The sequence below is a fragment of the Balaenoptera physalus genome, assembly GCF_965194825.1.
Source record: "Balaenoptera physalus genome assembly, chromosome: 10".
NCBI classification, from domain to species: domain Eukaryota; kingdom Metazoa; phylum Chordata; class Mammalia; order Artiodactyla; family Balaenopteridae; genus Balaenoptera; species Balaenoptera physalus.
The window spans coordinates 89,641,368-89,664,302 of record NC_138889.1 but is presented as its reverse complement, the minus strand read 5'-3'; the positions used below and the strand labels follow the sequence as shown (position 1 = coordinate 89,664,302).

General features: G+C 35.2%; 1 protein-coding gene across 2 annotated transcripts in view; it reads right to left on the bottom strand.

Moving 5' to 3' along the window:
• Positions 1 to 22,935, bottom strand: part of PDHX (pyruvate dehydrogenase complex component X) — a 75,396-nt gene that overhangs the window by 3,247 nt on the left and 49,214 nt on the right. For both annotated transcript variants that reach the window (XM_082410538.1, XM_082410539.1), the window contains exons 6-10: positions 18,251 to 18,425; positions 16,491 to 16,638; positions 6,734 to 6,792; positions 3,385 to 3,543; positions 919 to 983 (exon numbers count right to left, since the gene is read on the bottom strand). In XM_082410538.1, coding sequence (XP_082266664.1) covers positions 919 to 983; positions 3,385 to 3,543; positions 6,734 to 6,792; positions 16,491 to 16,638; positions 18,251 to 18,425 — 606 coding nt within the window. The remainder of the gene's footprint in view (positions 1 to 918; positions 984 to 3,384; positions 3,544 to 6,733; positions 6,793 to 16,490; positions 16,639 to 18,250; positions 18,426 to 22,935) is intronic.

Below are 22,935 nucleotides of genomic sequence, written 5' to 3'. Positions count from 1 at the left end.
TGCGATGAAGAGTGGCCCCTGCTTGCCGCAACTAGAGAAAGCCCTCGCACAGAAACGAAGACCCAACATAGCCCAAAATAAATAAATAAATTAATTAATTTAAAAAAATATGTACATATAGTCACCATAAGACAGTAACAAAAATGTTCACGAGCACCAAAGTGTAAACACACATGCCCAACAGTGAAATGGACACTAGCATATTTATACAGCATACTACAGAATACTATAACACAATAATAAATGACTGCTTCACACAACAACATGCATGGTTCATCTCACAGACATTAATGTTGAGTGAAAGAAGTCAGACACTGAAAAATATGTATTTATGTAAAGATCAAAGTTGCCAAAACAAGAACTTTGGTGATAATTTTCAGAATCATGGTTACCACCCTCAAGCGGGTGAGAATTAGGAAGGGTAAAGGGAGGCTTATGGGATGCAGATAATGTTCATTATCTTGCTTTGGTTGGTTACACAGCTTTCTTCACTTTATAAAACATTCCAGCTACACTCAGTGTACTGTACTTTAAGTTATACTTAAACAAAAATAGAGCTGATAATAACTCAAGAGTCTATGTGTTAATATTATACCCCAAAGGACCTTAAAATAAATCACAAGTAGAAAAAAAATAGTTGACGTTTATAAATCTATTGTATGTCAGACCCTGAATGTCATTCTATGAACATCTAAATGGGTTAACTAGCTAACCCTAATGGCTTCCTACTAGCTTTGATTCATAGGAAAGACTAACTAGTCTGAAGAACATTTTCACATATTCTCTTGTCTAAATAAAGTATGATATTTAGCTTAAATTTTTAAAGAAATGTTTCAGAAAATAAATGAAACAGGTTAACAAGGACTTCATAAGTCTTATGTCTGTTTGATGCTACAAATAATTAAGTTTAAATTTTACCTAAAAGATCCTCCTTGGTATTCTTCAGGTAACAATTTTCCATCTCTAGCTTTCTTTGATAGAGCCTGAGAAAAATACAAACAGAGCATGACAACCAACACTACATTATATGGCTGATTTTGTCACTTAAAAATATTTTTATAGGGTACACTCTCATCTTTGATATGCCTTGACTTGACTTTATTAAGAGACTATATATACATACATATGTATATATATTTTTTAAAAAATTATATATATATAATTTTCTCTAACACACTTAAAAAAATGAGTAAGTTAGAGCACAGATAATCCAAGAAGCTACACACATGTGAATCAGAACTCTAGAAAAATCATTTCCCTTTAAAAATTCTTCAAATATTGGAATTACCTTGTATACTATGCAGAATGTTTCAGTGTTTTTTATATATACAGTGAAATTTTCCATTTTGCCTATAAATTTTTTTCTTGTAAGACAAAGTATTAGAAGAGCCCTTCTTGTTACTCTAGTAGCTTTTAAATAAATTATTCAACGGCAACAATCTCACAACCAACACATCGATTTTCATTTCAGTGTTTGCTTCTTTTTTTACCCACAACATATATATAACTTCAAACAGTTGTTTAAAAAAACAGAGAATCTTATAGTTAGTTTTCAATATTATATGCATCTTCTGTATTGTTAGTCTTTGCAACTGATTTTTAAATGTCTGTTCAACATTCTAAATACTGCATCTGCCACAATTTAGTCATTTTCCTAGTGTTGTAATTTGGTTCATTTGTTTCTTTTGAATTCCTTCATATAAATTCTCAGAAATGGAATTACAAAGCCCTAGAAAATGAACTTTTTTTTTTGGTCTTGATCCTATAGCTAAAACATTTCCTGTGAGCTAGTCTACCCTGCTACAAGGAATGTAAAAATGTAGTAATTTCATATCACCCTTGACAAAACTGATGTCTAAAAACTTACAGAGGGAAAGACAGATAACACTCTGAGAGCTACATGAGGAAAAGTAGTTGAATTTCCCTCTACTTGCAATTAACCACACATCTTAATTTTTATTTTTCAATGCTTCAAAAGCAAGGGGACAGAGACTGAGTCATTACATACGAAAAATTAATGAAGAATTACTTTATGAGGGGGAGAGTAGAGATAAGCTACTGTCATTGGGTAGATGATATAAATCTGGGGTTTACTTAATATTCTGTATTGTATAGCTAACAAAGGTACAATGACAATCCCCACTGAAAACTGCTTAATTTTGAACCATAGATGATTTAATTTTTGAAAAATAAAACATTCTTTAAAAATCAAAAAACGATCTCAACATATCACTGTGACTTACTGCCAAATGAATCAATTACAGATTTATATTATTTGGATATAGTTACTTATAAAACTATTTAGATCCAGAATGAAAAAAATAAAAGATGAATTTAGACTTGTATAGTGCTTGGAATATTAGAAGTAGAGAGGACAATCTACAAATGCATTTCTCCTGCCTTAAGCAATATAATAACTTCACATGATCTGAACAAGCACATATCACATGAACTTTAAAAGGCATTTCTCTAAAGGCAGATGATCGTAACACATCCTGATGAGTTACCAGGCTACAACAAATAAAAAACATATTCATTAAAAAAAACAAACAACAGATGACAAGCACACGTCATACACTTTAAGAAAATCTCTATAGACCCAAAACATCAGTAGGATATTCCTGTCAACGAACTCCTAAGAGTGTGGAATAAGAATAGATTCTGATGAGGATCACTGGTTTTGAAAGTAACTAATTCTCACTGGTATTTCCTGGGAATGTGAACTTAAAAATCAAAGCTCGTGTTTCCTGAATCATCCAGTTGACAAGACATAATACAAGCTGACTAGCAAATATTTCTAAAATATATCACATGCCTTACTAATTCATTCAAAAAATTTACTGGGTACTAATGAGCTAAACTTTGCCTCTGCCTCTTAAAACTGTTGAAGCTGGCCTACTGCCTGCGTTCCGCCTATTCAATGTGATGTTTTGGTGAGAGCTGACTCTTCCATATTGGACCCCAGGAAAAAGAAAGCGTTTTTGCTTCTGGAATACCAAGCACTTCTAGTGGTCTCGACTGTGGAGAGGAAATGAATAAACTTTTAAGAATAAAATGCTGTGAAAAGTGAGGTCTGTCCATTACCACTTTGATAGAGCTATAGTTTCAGCTTTAACTTTAAAATTTATCTAAAATACCATCTCTAAAGTTGCATTATAGACTTTGGGAAACAAAGCAGCCAACTTGAACACAGCTGGCCCTAGCTTGTACGCATGTTATTTCTGAATTTTTAAATGTTAAATGTTCTTAAAATGGGTTGTACCTGGATAAAAACTTAAAAAGTCTATATACGTAATTGATAAGCACTTGGAAATACCAAAAATATATATTACGCACACGCGCACACACACCTATCTCACAGTGTGGCGGTGTGTGCTAACCTACCTTCACAGAGTCAGCAATCTCCGGCAGACCCTTAGCAGCAGCATCTTTGATGACTGGTGTAATTAACCCTCTATCTGTTGCCACAGCCACTGAAATGTCAATAAAGGGCAGTTGCTTTGGGCTCTCTCCATCCCAGCTTACATTAACACTCGGCATTTGCTAGAAAGCAGAAGTAGAGAAAAATGTTGCTAAAGAAGTAGCTTTAGACCAAGGTTGTTAAGGAAAAATAACTAACATTATTATGTAGTTTTGAAAGTGAATATAGCTAGACTGAAGGAAATAAATAAAACTTGGATTTGAAAAAAGTGGTTTGGACCTCTACATTAAATATCTTGTACGTTTGGGAAGAATAATTAAACATACCATCTTTTCTGAAGCAAGCTTGAGGAAATTCTGATGACGTACACATGTTTTGATCTCTTTATATCATGGTTAAGAAAATGGCTTCCTTTGCTAAACTTAATTGCTAGGAAGTATTTAACGTTTGTTAACCTTCCTGTCTCATATGATGACCGACATGACCTTGAGGAGAAGAGGGGAGGGCAGAGGGGTAGTGACATCCAACCACATTACTTCTATGGCATGAGGAAGCCTGACTTTCTAGTGCAGCCCTGGGAAATATTAGCAGGCCCTTGATAAATGACTTCCCTATTTAAGAGAGATTTCCTAGGCTTCATAAACATATGCTATATACTATATATGAGCACATATATATTTAATATACATACAACTACACTGAGGATGAAAAAAACCAGAGGAGATGACTAAATGCCTGGAAACAGTGTGTACTGATAATGTTGCCAGACATCACAGGAGAAAATGATGCTGGAAAAACAGAAATCAAAAACTAATTTCTCTTCTCAAAAATTCACTGCTTTCTGCAGAGTAAGATCCAAGCCTCCCAGCATGTCACTTAAGCATGGAAATCCACAGTTTGATTCCATCCAATTTAATTTTACTCTTGACCACTCCCCTAAGATGAATTTCCACTTTACTCAGGCTTCTCACTCTTATGCTACACTCATTTCCATTTCACCACTGTTCAATTGCAATTTTCACTTCTTCTTTCGAGGCTCAACTCTTTCATTCAACAGTGCCACTCTGTCAAAATAATAAAGTCCCAATCTCCCAGAAGATTTTAAATTCTTCATGGACAGTGAAGTAAAAGAAGAAAACAAAACAAAACAAACAAACCCTCACAAATGAAGAATGTCTGGCAAATAAATTTAATTAGAAAGTTATGTAACAAAAACCTCTAGGATAAAGCCTAAGTTGTATTCAAAGGAAAATTCATCTTAAACTTTCTTATTAATAAAAAATAATTATAATGAATTACACATTCAACTTTTCTAACAAGATATTTCTAACCAAAATAAACCTAGGGAAATGAAGGAGGGAACACATAATGAAACAATGTAAAAGGAGTGATAAAGCAAATATGCAATAATAAAAGTGAGACAGAGTTCAGAATAAACTCAGGCACTGAGGACATTAAAATAATTAGAAGAAACAAATTCAAATAACTAGGTTAATAAGTTTGGAAATCCAGGTGAGATGAATGATTTCCTGGGAATATGTAAATTTCTAAAACTGATTCAAGAAAAAGCTGAAAACCAAACAGCTTGATAATTATAGGGGAAAAAAATGGGAAAGCTGCCAAGGCCCCTTCCTCAAAATAGAACTAGGCTCAGATATTTTTACTGGTGAATTCTATAAAACTTCAAGAAATACAAATATTTGTAATACTGAAACAAGCACAGAGAAAGGAAAGGGAAAAATACAACCAAATTCATTTTATGAAGCAAATGATTTAGAAAAAAGAAAAACCTGAAAAAGCTAGCACACAATTTAAATTACAATTATTTACGGTTTCTGATAACAAAATTATAAAATGAAATCTTAACAAATAGCTAATGGACCACTAGAGACTCACTTGAAGAAGGCAAGAATGATTCATCATTAGAAGATCGTTAATATAAATCAAAATATTATTTGGTCAAAAGAGAAAAACCATATGAACACTGAGATACCAAATGACTGAAAAGGCATGCCTTTAAAATTCTCTATAGTTGTACTCTCCAAGAACTAAAAATAAATTCCTTATAAAAATACTTTAAATACAGCACTTAGTAAGCAGTGATGCAGAAAATAGCACAGTTATAGAAAGAAGCCATGACAGCAAATGGTGCTGAGCAGGGATTCAGGAAGCCTGGGCTTTGGATTTACATCTCCAGTCGGACACCTCGCTGAACTGCAGCAGGCTCTGACGTTCACCTGCCTTCCTGCCACCCCGCTGGGACACTATGAGGCTTCCTGAACTTAATTTGTCCAAAACTGAAGTCTAGATTCCCTGCCTCAAACCTGCTCCTCTCCCAGTCTTAGTACGTGGGAAATTCCATTCCTCCCACTGCTTGGACCAAAACCCTTGTCCTTCTTTCCCTCACATTCCACATCCAATCCACCAGCAAACCCTGGTGGTTCTGCCTTTGAAATGTAACCACTTCCACCCTTGCCTCTCTGCAAGCTGTGTGCCACACAACCGCCGCAGCAGGCTCTCCTTTTTCTTTTTAAAGTTTTAAGTCAGATCATGTTAATCCTTCGCTCAAAACCCTCCAAAGACTTCCTTCTCATTCGTAATAAAATTCCTCCTCCTTCCCATTGTCACCAAGGCCTCGTGTACTTCGGGACCCCCTTAGCCCCTCTCCCTCTTCTTTTATGTTTAATCTCATCTCTTACCCTCCTACTCTCACTAACTCCACTCCAGGCACACCTGATCCCCAGCACTGTGTCTCTGGGTGACACGATCCACTCCTCACAGCCTGTGTTTGCTGTTCCCTCTGCCTGGAGCATCTTCTACCACACCTCTACGTGGTTTTCTCCCTCTCTGTCCACAGGCCTTGTCATCCTGCCAGAGAAGCCTTCCTCGGCTAACTTTTGAAAATAACACCTCTAGTTCTTCTGTTCCCTTAACCTGCTTTCTTTTCTCCTCAGCACTTTCGCTATCTGACATATGTATTTGTTTGCCTCTCCCAACTAGAATATAAGCCCCATGAGAGCAGAAAATATGTAGGCTTTTGCTCACTACTATATCTCTAGTATTTAGCACATGCTAGGGGATCAATTAGTATTTGTGGAATAAATGGTCTTTATTCTGCTGTAATTAGTTGTAAGCCTTTGTGATTCTCAGTTTCTCCACCTGCAAAACTGAGTGAGATTAAATAACAGAATATTTTTAGCATTAAAATTATAAAATTTTTGTGACTTAAAAATAAGAGTTCTATTTATTATATAAAATCCCAAGATGTGAGACTACTTTGGAAGCCAGAATCACTTGGGGTTTGCTACTTACTTTAAGGGTAACAGCTGCTGCCTTGATGATAAAATCGTTGACTGATACTTTGATGTCATCTGAAAGAAAAACAAGTGTATTAAAATTAGTGTTCATAATAAAACTTTTAAGTTAACCATTATGATTTCAAACTTTTAAATTATGGACTGCACTGAAAAACAATGATAAAAAATATTACAGGTTTTGTTTGCTTAGTCATGGTTCCTCTGAGTAGAGAAACTTGCATTATATGAGGTCCTGGATAAATAATATTAACCACGAATATAAAAGTTTTCTCCTGATCCTGATTACAGTTCTTTTAAACTGCTCAGATATCATACACAAGAACCGGAAAGATACATGACAACCATAATCAGAAAGAAAAGATCCAAGTCCCATGTCTTGAAAAAGACAAATGGTCTGTCCATGGCATATATAGTCAGGAAGTTTACAAGATGATTCATTTTTTTCCGCATCCTTTTCAAACGTCCGTATTCTGTGTATTCTTTATAATACATGGATTATATCAGAACAGTGGTAGCTGTAGTCACTTTAAAGAAACAAACATAGATATATATAGAGAAAGGGGATGTTCAGAAATTTCTTTTTACTAACAAAATGTACAATGAAAAAATTTAAGATCACTGCATTAAATAAGAGCTGCTTTTTAACTTAACAAAACAGGATACAGCAAATGCCAAAGATGAAGCAATGTTGGCGTGGGTCTTAATGCAATGAATAAAATGAGGTTCTCTGTCTAGTTTTATGGTGAATCCATTTAAATCAATTTCCTTCCAGTATAATGTTTTAAGATAAAGCTGGGGTCCCCTCCCTTCCCAAAGAGCTGATCTTAATGAAAGCATTTGGTTTATACCTCTGCTTTTCCCAGTGCCTATGAAAGTGTTGTAAACTACATTTGATTCTTTATTGCAAGGGCTTCTATAAAAAGACTTTAAGATCGGTATCTAGTCAGTTGATGGTATGTGGCAGGATACACAAATCCTGTTACTCTACTATCATGGAATTTTACATGAATGATATCTCATTCCAAAGGCATTCGAAGATTTCAGAAAGGGATTAGATGCATTACCATAAACCTAAATACTGTCAAACTGTCATGGTAACTGTCAGCTGCTCTTCTAATACACAGCTCTTATCATTCAGATTTCCAGAAACACAAACATTTTTGTTTGTTTAAAACTCCTTTGGGAGCAGAAAAACAAACAGATTTCCAGTGCTTAGAGACTTAATGATACCCACATACAGAAAATTTGGTCTGCATAAATTCAAATATGTAGACAGAATATTTTATGAACACACTGTGCTTACCTCTCATGCCTCGCTCAGCCTCCTTCTCACTTTACCTACTATCCATAGATGTCCACAGTGAAGACTTCCCAAACCATTTACCAGCTGATGATTTCCAAATCTACTGCCCAAGTCCATAGTCCTCACTTAAAATTCCCTGCCCTCATCATACTCCTACATTTGACCACTTTCTTCATCTTGAAACACGTTCTCTTTCTGACTTCTGTGTCACAGACTCTCCTGGTTTTATTCCACTCTCTGCTCACTTACTTTCAGTCCCTTCCTCTCAATGTTGACATCTCCCCAGGTGAGAACTTTCAGTTTGATACCATTTATATGATAATGATTCCTCCAAATTCTATCTTGAATCCTGGTGTATCTGGAGCTTCAGACTCATACACCCTCTTTCTCACATGACATTTTCTACTTACGTGTCTGATAGGCATCCCAAATCTAATATGTGCAAAGGAGATTTTTTTCAAGTTCCTTTATTTTTAAATAAAATTTAAAACATACAGAAAAGTTTTTTTGCTTTTTTTTAATATTGCGGACATTTTCAAACATACAGAAAGACCACTGGTAACATTTATTAAGAAGAGAGTAGGAAATACATTGTGAGGGAATATCAAATATTCTCCTTTGCATATTGTTACAAAACAAAGTGTGGAACATACTTACAGAATGTTATATACTATAACCTTTAATGTGGGCCCTTTGAAGACTCATCAAAAAATCCCTAATTGAAAGGACATACCAAACCTGGTCCATGCAAAGATACTACACTAATCCATACCTCCAATGAAATTGTACTGTTTCCTGCCTCATGAGAGGAAGGAACCAGGAAAATTATTCCCACAATACCCTCTATATCATAACTAGCAAGTATGATTTGAAACCTATAAGGGGAGCTTCCAGAGTTAACTTTTTGAACATTGATCACTCTGTCTAAAACAGCTTTCCATTTGGTCCCTTGGACTATTAAAATCTGTCAGGTTTGAAAGCCTGTACCTATACTGATTTATCAGTTCTGCTTTCACTTAGGATGTAGAAAGCCACAAGAGAAAGTTGTGCCCATCCAAATAGGGTGGGAGGAAAAGCAACATAAACTACAAAATCATAACTTTCTTGAGCCTATTAGGGAGCTGAGGTTACATCTAAGCTTTACAATTATGTCTAACATGTATAATTAAGAGTTCCAAGGAGAAAACACATGAAGCAGAAGATATAGTTAAAAATAACTGTATCTGGGAGTTTTCCAAAATTAATGAAAGACACCAAACCACAAATCCAAGAAGCTGAGAGAAACTCAGACAGGATAAATGCAATAGGGAAAAAACAAAAAACAAAAAATGTTAGGCATATAATAGTCAAGCTGCTATTGGAAAAATCTTGAAGGCGACCAGAGAGAAAGAAAACATTATATACAGGGCAACACAGATTAAGAATGGCAGCAGATATTCTGCAAGTCAGAAGATAATGGAATGGTATCTTTAAGTAAAAATACTGGGGGAAAAAAACCTGTTTACTCAAAATTCTATACCCAGCAAAAATATCTTTCAAAAATGAAGGAGACACACCCATTAGAATGACTACTATCAAAATCACAGAAATAACAAGTGTTAGTGAGGATACAGAGCAACTGGGACCCTTGTGCACTGATGATAAGAATGTAAAATGATGCAGCCACAACAGAAAACAGTATGTTAGTTCCTCGAAAAGTTAGAGTTAGAATTACCATATGATTCAGCAATAAACACTTCTGGGGATATAACCAAAAGATCTGAAAGTAGAGATGCAAAGAGATATTTGTATATCCATGTTCACAGCAGCATATTCATAAAAATCAAAAGGTGGAAGCAACCAAGTGTCCACTGACAGATAAATGAATACACAGAATGTGGTATATACATAAAATGGAATTATCATTCAGTCTTAAAATGGAAGAAAATTCTAACATATGCTCATTGTGAATGAACCTTGAGAACAATATGCTAAGTGAAATAAGCCTGTCACAAAAGGACAAGTACTGTATGATTCCACTCAAATGAGATACAGAGTGGTCAAATTCATACAGACAGAGAGTAAAATAGTGTTTGCTAGAGGCTGAGGGGAAAGGGGAACAGGGAGTTACTGTTTAACAGGTACAGTGCTTCAGTTTTACACAATGAAGAATTTCGTGAATATGCATGGTGGCAATGGCGGCACAACAATATGAATGTACTTAATACCACAGAACTGTATAGGTAAAAATGGTTAAGATGGTAAATTTTATGTTATGTATATTTTACCAGAATTTATAATTCAAGGGATGGAAAAAAATGAAGGAGAAATAGACTTTTCCAGACAAAAACTGAAAGAATTTTTTGCCAGCCAACCTGTACCACAAGAAACATTAAGAAAGTTCTTCAGGCAGAAATATGATAGCAGATAGCTAGCACTCTGGTTCTGTACAAAGAAATGAAGAATGACAAAACTGGTAAAAATACAGACAAGTATAAAAAGACATTTTTTTCCCCTCATTTTTAAAACTTCAAAATATAGTTGATTTGCTAAAGTAAAAAAAAATTATACATATATTCTGCTGACATCATATGTAGAAGTAAAGCATAAGAATAACAGCATAAAGGATGAGGGAGGGAATACAGGCATACTGTAAGGTGCTTACATTATACATGAGGTGGTGCAATAAAAATATGAAGGTAAATGTGATAAAGAATTATACTGTAAACCCTAAAGGAACCACAAAAATAAACATGAATAAATAAATAAATAATGAGAAAGAGGAGAGAGTAAAAAGAGAGACATAAAATGGAATCATAAATAAAAAAGTAATCCAAAATGAGATAAGAAACAGGAAAAACAGGAAGAATGATGGGACAAAAACAAAGCAAAATAAATGGTACAAAAGAAAATTTTACAAAGGAAAAACAAAGAACAAATCATTAAATGTGAATAGTTTAAATCTTAATAAAAAGACAGAAACCACAGGATTGGATTAAAAAAGTGAGAACCAATTATATGCTGTCTGCAAGGAACCATCTAAATACAGGTATACCTCATTTTATCGTGCTTTGCTTTACTGCCCTTTGCAGATATTGCGGGTTTTTTTTTTTTTTTAACAAATTGAAGGTTTGTGGCAACCCTGCTTCAAGGAAGTCTACTGGTGCCATTTTCCCAACAGCATTTGCTCACTTCATGTCTCTGTGTCACATTTTGGTGATTCTCTCAATATTTCAAACTTTTTCATTATTACTATATTTGTTATGGTGATCTGAGATCAGTAATCTTTGATGTTACTATTGTAATTGTTTTGGGGTGCCACGAACCACACACACAGAAGAAGGTGAACTTAAGTGATAAATATTTGCGTGTGTTCTGACTGCTCCACTCACTGGCTGTTCCCTTGTCTCTCTCCCTCTCCTCAGGTCTCTTTATTCCCTGAGATTCAACAATGTTGAAATTAGGCCAATTAATAACCATACAATGGCCTCTAAGTGTTCAAGTGAAAGGAAGAGTCACACATCTCTCACTTTAAATCAAGAGCAAAAAGTGATCAAGCTTCGTGAGGAAGGCATGTTGAAAGACAAGGCAGGTTGAAAGCTAGGCCTCTAGTGCTGAACAATTAGCCAAGTTGCAAATGAATGCAAAGGAAAAGTTCTTGAAGGAAATTAAAAGTGCTGCTCCAGAGAATGCATGAATGATAACAAAGCAAAACAGCCTTATTGCTGAGAGGAAGAAAGTGTGAGTAGTCTGGATAGAAGATCAAACCAGCCACAACATTCCCTTAAGCCAAAGCCAGATCCAGAGCGTGGCCCTAACTCTTCAATTCTGTGAAGGCTGAGAGAGGTGAGGAAGCTGCAGAGGAAAGTTTGAAGCTAGCAGAGGCTGGTTCATGAGGTTTATGGAAAGAGCCATCTCTGTAACATAAAAGTGCAGGGTGAAGCAGTAAGTGCTGATAAAGAAGCTGTAGCAAGTCATCCAGAGGATCTAGCTAAGAACATTAAGGAAGGTGGCTACATTAAACCACAGATTTTCAATGTAGATGAAACAGGCTTCTATTGAAAGATGCCATCTAGGACTTCATAGCTAGAGAAAAGTCAATGCTGGCCTCAAAACTTCAAAGGATAGGCTGACTCTCCGGTTAGGCAGCTGGTGACTTTAAGTTGAAGCCAGGGCTCATTTACCATTCCAAAAATCCTAGGGATCTTAAGAATTATGCTAAATCTACTCTGCCTATGCTCTATAAATGGAACAAAAAAGCCTGTATGACAGCATACAGTTTATGTACTGTTTACAAAACAGTTTACTGAATATTTTAAGCTCCCTGTGGAGACCTACTGCTCAGAAAAAAAGATTCATTTTAAAATATGATTGCTCGCTGACAATGCACCACGTCACCCAAGAGCTCTGACAGAGATGTACAACAAGATTAATGTTGTTTTCATGCCTGCTAACAATCCATTATGCAGCCCGTGGATCAAACATAATTTTGACTTTCAAGTCCTTGTAAGAAATACATTTCATAAGGCTATAGCTGCCATATACAGTGATTCCTCTGATGGACTTGGGCAAAGTAGGTTGAAAAACTTTGGAAAGGATTCACTATTCTAGCTGCCATTAAGAACATTTGTAATTCATGGAAAGAGGTCAAAATATCAACATAGCAGGAGTTTGGAAGTTGATTCCAATCCTCTTGAATGACTTTGAGGGGTTCAAGACTTCAGTGGAGGAAGTAACTGCAGATGTGGTAGAAACAGCAAGAAAACTAGAATTAGAAGTAGAACCTGAAGATATGACTGAATTGCTGTAATCTCATGATAAAACTTGAACAGATGAGGAGTTGCTTCTTACGGATGAGGAAGGGAAGTGGTTTCTTGAGATGGAATCTACTGGTGAAGATGCTGTGAAGACTGCAGAAATGACAACAAAGGATTCAGAATATGACATAAACTTAGTTGATAAGCAGCAGCAGGGTTTGAGAAGACTGACTCCGCTTTTGAAAGAAGCTCCACTGTGGACAAAATGCTATCAAACAGCATCGCTGCTACATAGAGCCGTTTGTGAGAGGAGAGTCAGTCAATCAATGCAGCAAACTTCACTGCTGTCTTATTCTTTTAAAAATGCCCACAGCCACCCCACCCTTCAGCAACTCCCACCCTGATCAATCCACAGCACTCAACATCAAGGCAAGACCCTCCAGCAGCTGAAGGCTCAGATGGTGGTTAGCATTTTTAGCAATAAAGTATTGTTAGACATAATGCTACTGCACACTTAACAGACTATGGTATAGTGTAACATTACTTTTATATGCATGGGAAAACCAGAAAAAAAAAAAAGTGTGACTTGCTTTATTGAAATATTTGCTTTATTGTGGTGGTCTGGAACTGAACTCATGATATTTGTGAGGTATAAAGATACAGATACATTCAGAGTAAAAAGATGTAAAAAGACATAATCTAAAAACACTAATCAGAGAAATCTGGAATGCCTATATAAATATCAGGCAAAGGAGGTTTGAGGATAAGGAATATTATACCAGGAACAGACAGGACATTACATGATGGGTCTATTCACCAAGAAAACATAAAAATCCTAAATGTGTATATGCCTAATAACAGACCTTCAAAATACATGAAGCAAAAACTGATAAAAACTAAGAGAGGAAAGAGAAAAATCTACAATTATAATTAAGGATTTTAACGCTCCTCTTTCAAGAATTAATAAAACAAAGAGACAGGAAATCAGTAAGTTTACAGAAGGTAAGAACAATAGTATCAACCAACTTCACCCAACCAACATTCATAAAACACTTCTCAAAAGTAGAACACACATTCTTTTCAAGGACACTAACCTTTGTGCTCCATTGCCTGTGCTTAGTCAAGCTGGCTCTGCACCTTTGTAAAAGAATATTGCCTATAGCCTGAAATATACGTAACAGCCCTTTCTCAATGCTCTGCCGCAGAGGCTTGAACTTTAAAGGTGTAACACTTTTCCATTCACATAGAGATAAAAAGCTGCAGAGCGGAAAGCAATTGCCTTGTTGGAGGTTTACAGGCACATTGTGACCAGACCACCCTGGCACTGTAAGAACAAAGGGTTCCGGCACCAAAAAGACTGCAACAACCAGTCACACCCCCTACCCTTTCAGTATAAAAGAAGCCTGAATTCTAACCCAGGGAAGATGGTTCTTTGGGACACAGTCTGCCATCTTCTTGGTCTGCTGGCTTTCTGAATAAAGTTGCTATTACTTGCCCTAACATCTCGTCTCTCAGTTTATTGGCCTGTTGTGCAAAGAGCAGTATGAGCTTGGACCAGGTAACATTATGACTATAAAATAAACCTCAACAAACTTAAAAAGATTTAAATCATACAAAGTGTGTTCTCTAAACACAGTGAAGTTAAACTAGAAATCATAAAAGAAAGAAAAACTTAAAAGTCCCTAAATATTTGGAAATTAAACTTATACTTCTAAATAACTGATTAATCAAAAAAGAAATCACAAGGGAAATTAGAAAACATCTTGAATTGAGTAGGAAGGAAAATAAAACATGCCAAAATTTATGGGCTACAGCTAAAGCACTGCTTAAAGGGAACTTAAAGGTATCATATGCTTATGTTAGAAATAAAGTTTATTATATTATATTGACATCGATTTTCACCTTAAGAAACTAGGGATAAAAAGGGCAAATTAAACCCAAAGCAAATAGAAAAAATGAAATAATAAAGATGAGAGTAAAAATCAATAAAAACAAAATTATAGAAATAGAAAAAGTTAGTAAAATCAAATAACTAGTTCTTTGAAGAGATCAATAAAATTGATAAACCTCTAGCCAGACTGACCAAGAAAGTTAGAAGACAAATTACTAATATAAAAAATGGTAATCTCACTTCATTTACAGTCATCCCTCCGTATCCAAGGGGAACTGGTTTCAGGACACCCCGTGGATACCAAACTCCGAGAATGTTCAAGTCCCTTGCATGAAATGGTGTAGTATTTGCATATAACCTACACACATCCTCCCGTACACTTTAAATCTCTAGAATACTTATAACACTTAATATGATGTAAATGCTATGTAAATAGTTACCAGTGCATGGCAAATTCAAGTTCTGCTTTTTGGAACTTTCAGGAATTAAAAAAAAATATGGTTGGTTTAATTCACAGATGCAGAAGCTGTGAATATGAACGGCCAACTGTATACATAGATGTTAAAAGTATAATAAGGTAATATGATCAACTTAATGACAATAAATTTGATAACTTAGAAGACATAAACAAATTCCTTGAAAAACGCAAACTACCAAAGGTCATTCAGGAAAAAATAGTAACTCTTAATCTATTTTAAAAGTTGAACTTGTAGTTAAAAATCCCCACAAAGAAAATGGCAGCCCTAAAAAGCTTCATTGGTAAATTCTACTGAACAATTAAAAAACAAGTAAAACCAATTCTACTCAAAATCTTCCAGAAAATAAAGGAATAAGAAACATTTCCCAACTTATTCTGTGATAACAAACCCAGTAAAAAAAACTCAATAAAAGAAAAACGACAGACCAGTATTTCTCATGTGCACAGGTGTAAAGATTCTTAGCCAAATTTTAGAAAATGGGATCAAGCAATATATGAGAAAACTTTTAATGATTAAATGAATTTTAATCACTCACTAATGAGGAATCACTCATGTAAACAAAGGTGATTCAACATTTGAAATCAACCAATGTAATTCATCTTTTCTTTCATATTAACAAGGAAAGAAAAGATTATTTCAAAAGATACACAAAAAGTATTTGAAAAAACTTAACATCCATTCATGCTTAAAATTCTTGGCAAATTAGGAATAAAATTTCTTCAACATGAAGAAGGGAATCTTCCAAAAAACCAACAGCTAACGTTAAAGACTGAATGCTTTCCCCCAAGATCAAGAACAAGGCAAGAATGTTTGCTTTTATCACATACTGATCACTGTAACAGAGGTCCTAGACAGTGCAATAAGGCAAGAAAATGAAATAAAGCCATACAGATTGGAAAGAAAAAAATAAAACATCAGATCATTCTAAAAATTTATATGTCTCTCAGCAACCTTAGTTTTAATAGATTTGGAGAAGGAACATTACAAATTTAATAACATGAAAGTACATTTTGAAGAGGAACTAAAAATTAAAATGTATAAAGAGTGATATCTAAGATATATTTACAATCTAAAACATTCTTAAATCAGTTTTGGATTTTATACTTTCTAAAATGTTAAGAACTGCTTCTTCAGATATCATACCAAAAAGTATGATGTATTCAATACTATGAAACCAATTTATTTCTTATAGGAAAAGAGAAACAATTCTCTTCTAGTACTAAAATATGCCCAGATGATGAAACTGATGGAAAAAGCTACACAATGTGCATTTCATAAATAAAGGATCTCATAATAGTTAGTTTAGCATGTGTATTACATTAAATAAACTCAACTTTACTAACCTCTGACCAGATTTTGCCTAACTTTTAAAACAGCTCCAAGGTCACAGTCAGTAGTAGCATATGCATGAGGTATAGTACGTTTAGATTCAGTTAACCTCTTGGCAATAACTCTTCTAATATTGCTAGTAGGGACTTCAGTGAACGTGCCCTGTAAAGAATAACATGTCCATTAAACCATAAATAGAATTGGAAAAGACAAGCAAACAAACTGTAACTGAAATCCAGTCTCAATGACCTAACTTATGAAAATAAAGATTAATACAGTAAAACTGTTATGAAAAATTCTTAGTATAAGAAGAAATATAAGAAATCTGAGGAATTTTAACTTTACAGTATATGACTGTAGAAAAAAAGCAGAAAAATTCATGTTTCAGTTGTGAATGGAACATCTATATTACCATGTTTAAGATGATTAAAAAGAAATGTACCAAATCATGAATAAACCCCTCATGGGTGTGCTTATTGAGATATCACCTGTAAGCCTGTAAGTAGCTTCTGTTACAAACATCACTTCTTAATAAAACTCAAAGCAATCAATAAATCAACAACTACAGGCTATTTTTACTTATAAAAATGGCATACATGAGAAAAAGGTAATCCAAAATACTAGATAATCTTCCAAATTATTTCTATTTTGGTTTGTAATTAAAAATAAAAAATCACATGAGCATCTTATTTCCAAGAAACTCATAAAGTATGAATGGGATAATAAAATCTTCCTGTAACTTTACTGCAGCTTTTCCATTCTGTTCCTTGAACCTCTAACAAAAACATGATGGACCTTAAATTATGTCTAATTCCTTCTTTGTCCTTCACTCCATTCTGGGACTGGATTACAATCACTTAGGATAATACAAAACAGCCAAAAGTACAGCTGGCTTCTTTTTTTATAAATGCTTTCTGTGGGAATTAAACATCTTATGTTAGCAAAATACTTGATCAAATAAAATAAATGCTGTCTACATACTGTAAGAATTTTAAAGTAAGGTTTATCTTTCAAATTTGAATAACTTACTTTTTAAAGAAATAAGATTTGATTACTCAAACTTTTGTGTATGTAGTCACGAATCAATGTACATTTAAAAAATCTGTTTCTCATGAAACTTGTACTGTTTTTAATTCTTTTAAAATACTATATTGGAATATATTTCTCCATCAGAAAAAGCAGTGTAGGTTTATTTATTTTTTTCAGTGCCCATTTAGCTTTAAACAAACCTGATTATCCTGCATTTCTTCTGATGGGAAGCAAATGACATAAAAGGTACTAAGAAAGGGAGACAGAGAGGCAAAATGGAGTAATTTGAAAACAAAAAAGGGCTATTACATGTATCCAAGAAGGAAAGAACGATTAGCTATACCATCTCTATAGTTCTTCACAGTAAGACTATCAACTCCCTTAGTCAAAAAATAAAACATATCCACAAAAGGGAGCTGGTGTCAGCTACCAATTATTAGTATCACACCCAAGAAAAAAAAGACATGAAAAGTATCACGATTACAGAGCATATACATGGCACTGACATTGTGGAACTTGTGGCAAATTTAAATTGAATCATAATTCTATTTGGAAGTTAGCACTGTACAAACAAATCTGGTTTACGGAAATGTGCAAAACAAAACATTTAGAGAATTTCTGTCTTCATCACTTTGAGCTACTACTATAATGGACTGGTAAAAGAACTCATAAAACATAGAGTAATGGTTCTTATTTTCTCTCTCACTTAAATCTGAAAAATAAAAATCTACTCAGATGACATTACCGCTACATTAGGCTGTCCAGGAGTTGATACTGGAGGGATCATTGGCCGGGGATAAGATGGCCTGGCTGTGGCCCGTGGGGGTAAAGACGCTGTGGGAATGGTTGGCAGGGCTGGGGTGGGTCTGGATTCAGTCATCTTGCTCATCTGTTTCAACTGGACCAGCTTGAGAGCATCCCTGGAGATAAGAAGGGAGTTAGATAACCATGATTAGCAACCAGGAATATAAGAACTTTCAGAAAATGGAGGCCAGATGTGAAGGGAAAATAAAGAAATATACTGATGTCAAGGCTACAACGCAAAACGATTTGAGCTAGACAAGTAAATCTTGTCTCTCACCTGTTCTACTGATTCATATTTGTCCAATGGCTACAATATTTGCACATTTTAAAAACAAAACAACAAACAGATTTTATCAAAGTATTGGGTGTAGACAGTTATTTTTTAAAGGAAAATCAGTCTTTATTTCTGGGGGTGGTGTCTTTTGGTAGATGAGCAATTCATAAATTAAGCCATACCCTCATTCATGGTATTTGTGAAATAATTTTCATATAGCATTCAGAAAGTGTCAAGCTTACTGTACCTATGACTTTCATTAGAATATTTATTAAAGCATTGTTTATCCTGGTGCAAATTAGCTTGTTTATGGCCAGGAAATCATACCTCAAATGCTATCAGCACAATCTAATGTAATAAACCTAACCTATAGCAGCATTTAGAATGAAAAATAACTAAACAAGTAACAGACTTGCCTTTGTATTACTCTGCAAAACAAAGGTGTCTTTGTTTATTAAAAGGATATAATTAGACTACTATTCAAACTCTCAATCCATTTGAAGTTACAGTGGTATAAAGTCATGTACTTCCTTAAACAAAGCAGCTTTTTCAAAAATTTTAATCTGACAATTCTAAAGTACTTAAAAATGTTTTATATTAAAAATGTTTTAAATCTAAAATTTTTTTTAAATGAGAAAGGTTTCACATAGTCTAAAAACAACTTCAGGGTAACACAAATCTAAAGGCAAATTATATTTTTAAAATGTCTTAAACACAGTTAATGATTTGATATTATCACATACTAGGCAGAACTCTGAGATGGCCCCAATATTCCTGTTCCGAGTGCACATACCCCATATAATCTCTCTTGAGTGTGGGTGGGCCTGTGAATATGATGAATGTCACTCCCATGATTAGGTTACATTACATGACAAAGGTGATGGATTTTGTAGACATAATTAAGGTCCCAAAGCAGTTGACACTGTGTTAATCAAAAGGCAAACTATCCTGAAAGGGTCAGACATATCAGATAAGTTCTTTAAAAGGAACAGGGAATTCCTAAAAGAAGAAATTTGAATGGCGATTCTCCTGCTTGCATTGGAGAAGCAAACAGGCATTTATGAACTGTCTATGGAGGTGACCTCGTGGCAAAGTCCTGAAGGAGGCCTCCAGGAGGTGACAGCAATCCTTGGATGACAGCAAGCAAGAAAACAGGGCTCAGAGTCCTACTACGCCAAGGAACTGAATTCTGCCAACAACCATGTGAACCTGGAAGAGGGCTCCAACCTTCACATGAGACCCTAGCCCTGGCTGACACCTTGATTTCAGCCTTGTGAGACCATGAGCTGGAAACCCAGCCATGCTGGACCAGGACTTCTGACCCACAGCACTGTTAGACAGTAAGTGGGTGTTGTTTTAAGCTACTGTTTGTTGCAATTTGTCATGCAGCAATAGAAAACTGACACAGGCAGGAATGCTCTAGCTTGGGGAGGCATCATAGGAGGGATCTTCCAATGTGTACTGGTGCATTTTTAAGGAAGGAGAGTCTATGATGATTTTTATATCAGGTCCAGAAAGGGATACATGAACTTAACATTAAGTGCAAATAAGTTACTTGTTTCAAAATTAAAGAGCTGACATTTAAGATAAGAGGTCAGACTGACAAAGAAATCATAAAGGTTGTATCATCCTTGATCTTTAAGTACTGAAAGAGGGAATAAAAGTGGAAAAGTGAGCCTCTTGTGTATGTACTGTGGTTATGTTAATGTAATCTTACACCAGCCATGTGAGAGAGGTATTATTACTCCCACTTTATAAATGAGTAAGTAGGTTCAAAGAGGTTAAATTCCATTTCTAAGTCAGTAGTTCTCAAGCACCTACTCTACTCTAGGTGTTGAAAATATAATGTTAAAACACTTCCCAACAAGGAGTGTTATTCTATAGGAGAGTCATACATTAATCAAGTAAACAAATGAATCGATAGTGAAGAAAATAAAGCAGAGTAATGAGATTGAGAGTCATGAGTGAGAGGAGGTGTTACTTTAAAACAGGGCGGTCAGGGAAGGCCTGAAGAAATAATATTTCTGTGGATGGACATGAAGGAGCAAGTCTCAAGAACAGCTGGGAAATAAGCATGTTTCTAGGCAGAGAACAGCAAGTGTAAAGGCAGGGAAATTAGCGCTTCTAAGAACAGAAGGAAGCCCAGCATAGAAGGAGGGCAGTGAACAAAGTGGAGAGGGTTTAAGGATGAAGCTGAAGAGGCAGGCAGCTAGGAGCTGCCAGGGCTGGGACCAAACCTGGGTATGGCCAACTCCAAAGCCTGTGTATTTCCTACTACCTTTCTAATACCTGTGCAGAGTATGCCAATTAAACTAGGCAGAGTCGGAACAAATTTTTCTCAGAAGAAAAGGCTAGAATAGAATTAAATAAGCATATCCCAGATTAACAGCAATTCTGTGACTGAATGAAGAATAGTTATCTATCCAGTCTGAAGTAGCTAAAAGTAGGACCTCCAGACAAAGGCCCTTCACCCACCACACAAAAAGTAACAGGAACATAACTGGAGGCAAGGCTGGTTCTCCAAGGATGAGCCACAAACCTGATGGTAACGGCAGAAAGACTGAGTGTCCTGGGGAATGAGCTGATGTGCTCTTAAGGCTTTTTAACAGCAAGCTTACTCCTACTTGGAAGTTAATTTTAAATTTACTTATGATATTTATAACCCAAAGCACCATTTTTCCAGTTAATTGTGATAACATTTACATGTGAAGTAAATGACTGCCCTACAATTCCTGGGGATTTATGTCATGAGTCAAAACCTTGGCCACACAGATAAAAGTGTGAGCATTGACATAAGATAAAAGGCCTTTTGTTTTAGAAAAATGCCTTCAACAAAAGATATTTAGCGTTTAAGAGCTGTTACAAGCCACAGCCTAACATTACTAGTCCCCTTTCATCATATAAGGTAATTAAATACACCTCTCTAACAAAATCTATTCTTAATCTGGGTTTTAAAGTTTAGCATCAGAATGGCATATACAAAACACATTGATTTCTTTATACAGGGATCACTAGTGTACCCTCAGTAATCGGTTAAAAACAAACCAACAAACAACAACAACAGAAAACAATGAACACTTGAGGAGATTAAAAAAATCTAAAATAATGCCTGAATACATTCTACTTAGAAAAAGGTTGGTCACACTAAATAGACATATTCTTATTTCACTATCAGCATTACTATTACTTACTATTTTTATCAAGAAAAGGCAGTTTAGGTTCAACCCTAAAAGTAAGTAGGAGTCATCAATCATAAACGAGCAGAAAATCAATTCTGGCCATGGACTCACGGTAAACTTTTATTGCTGATTTTACACTTACATAGCTCATAAAGTATGAATGTTCATTATTGTTTAATAACAGCCAATAATTTAGTTTCTGTAATACAGAGAATGATTTTTAATGATTTCTGTCCATTAAGTAATTAATCAGTCTAAGCCCGAAGAATCAGGTAGCTATTAAAAGCTATAAAAATTAGAGAAAAACTGATACACCATTCACTTCTGCTTTGGGCATTCACTTAAGGCAGAACCTTCTCTACCAGATCCCTTAAGTCATTTGGGTGTGCTATGAATTAGTTTTAAAAAGAAGTATCACTGAAAACATACTAGACATGACTGTCATGCCTACTATATTTGTGATGCTGTGATACGAACACAAACATTAGCTACAAGTATGACTTAAGACGTAGATATGCCAAAGAAGTTAGGCTATAGGCCAAGAACCTCCAACAGTGTCCCTGGCACTTGTTTTCCTAAAACAGTTACATGTACAGGCAAAGCAAAGTCTACATGCTTTTGCACAACATACACTCTGAGCAATATGCTTGCTTTCATGCAACATTAAAATAGCAAACATGACACTTATGGTTTTCTTCATAAATACAATGGGTCAGAGACACCTCCTCAGCTGTTGCAACTGACTTTTCTCGTCTACTTGCACTTTTAGTTGACAAGGTAAGGAGGAAGGATGTCCCTCATTATTTCAAGAATGTGTGCTAAGGTATTTGGGGCGCAGCTTATGCTGAAGGCTGCAATTTGTCAGTCTTACCAGAAGATGACATTTCTGTAGATGACACGAGGACAAATTTTTTTCCAAAGGTCACCTCAGTGTTTAACTTAAAACAGGGCATCTTTAGTAGTATACAAAGTAAATATCCTCAATAATGCATGCTTTAAGGATCCATTTTCCTCATAAAATCTTTTGTAATACGTCATATTTTAAAGACCGAAGGTTGACCCTCTTATGGTAGGGAGTTAAAGGGCAGGGAAAGGACTGGGTAATAGGCAGACAAAGATAGCAAAGATATCAAAAACATAACTCTGTAATAGTGCTTCCTTAGGGTATCCAAC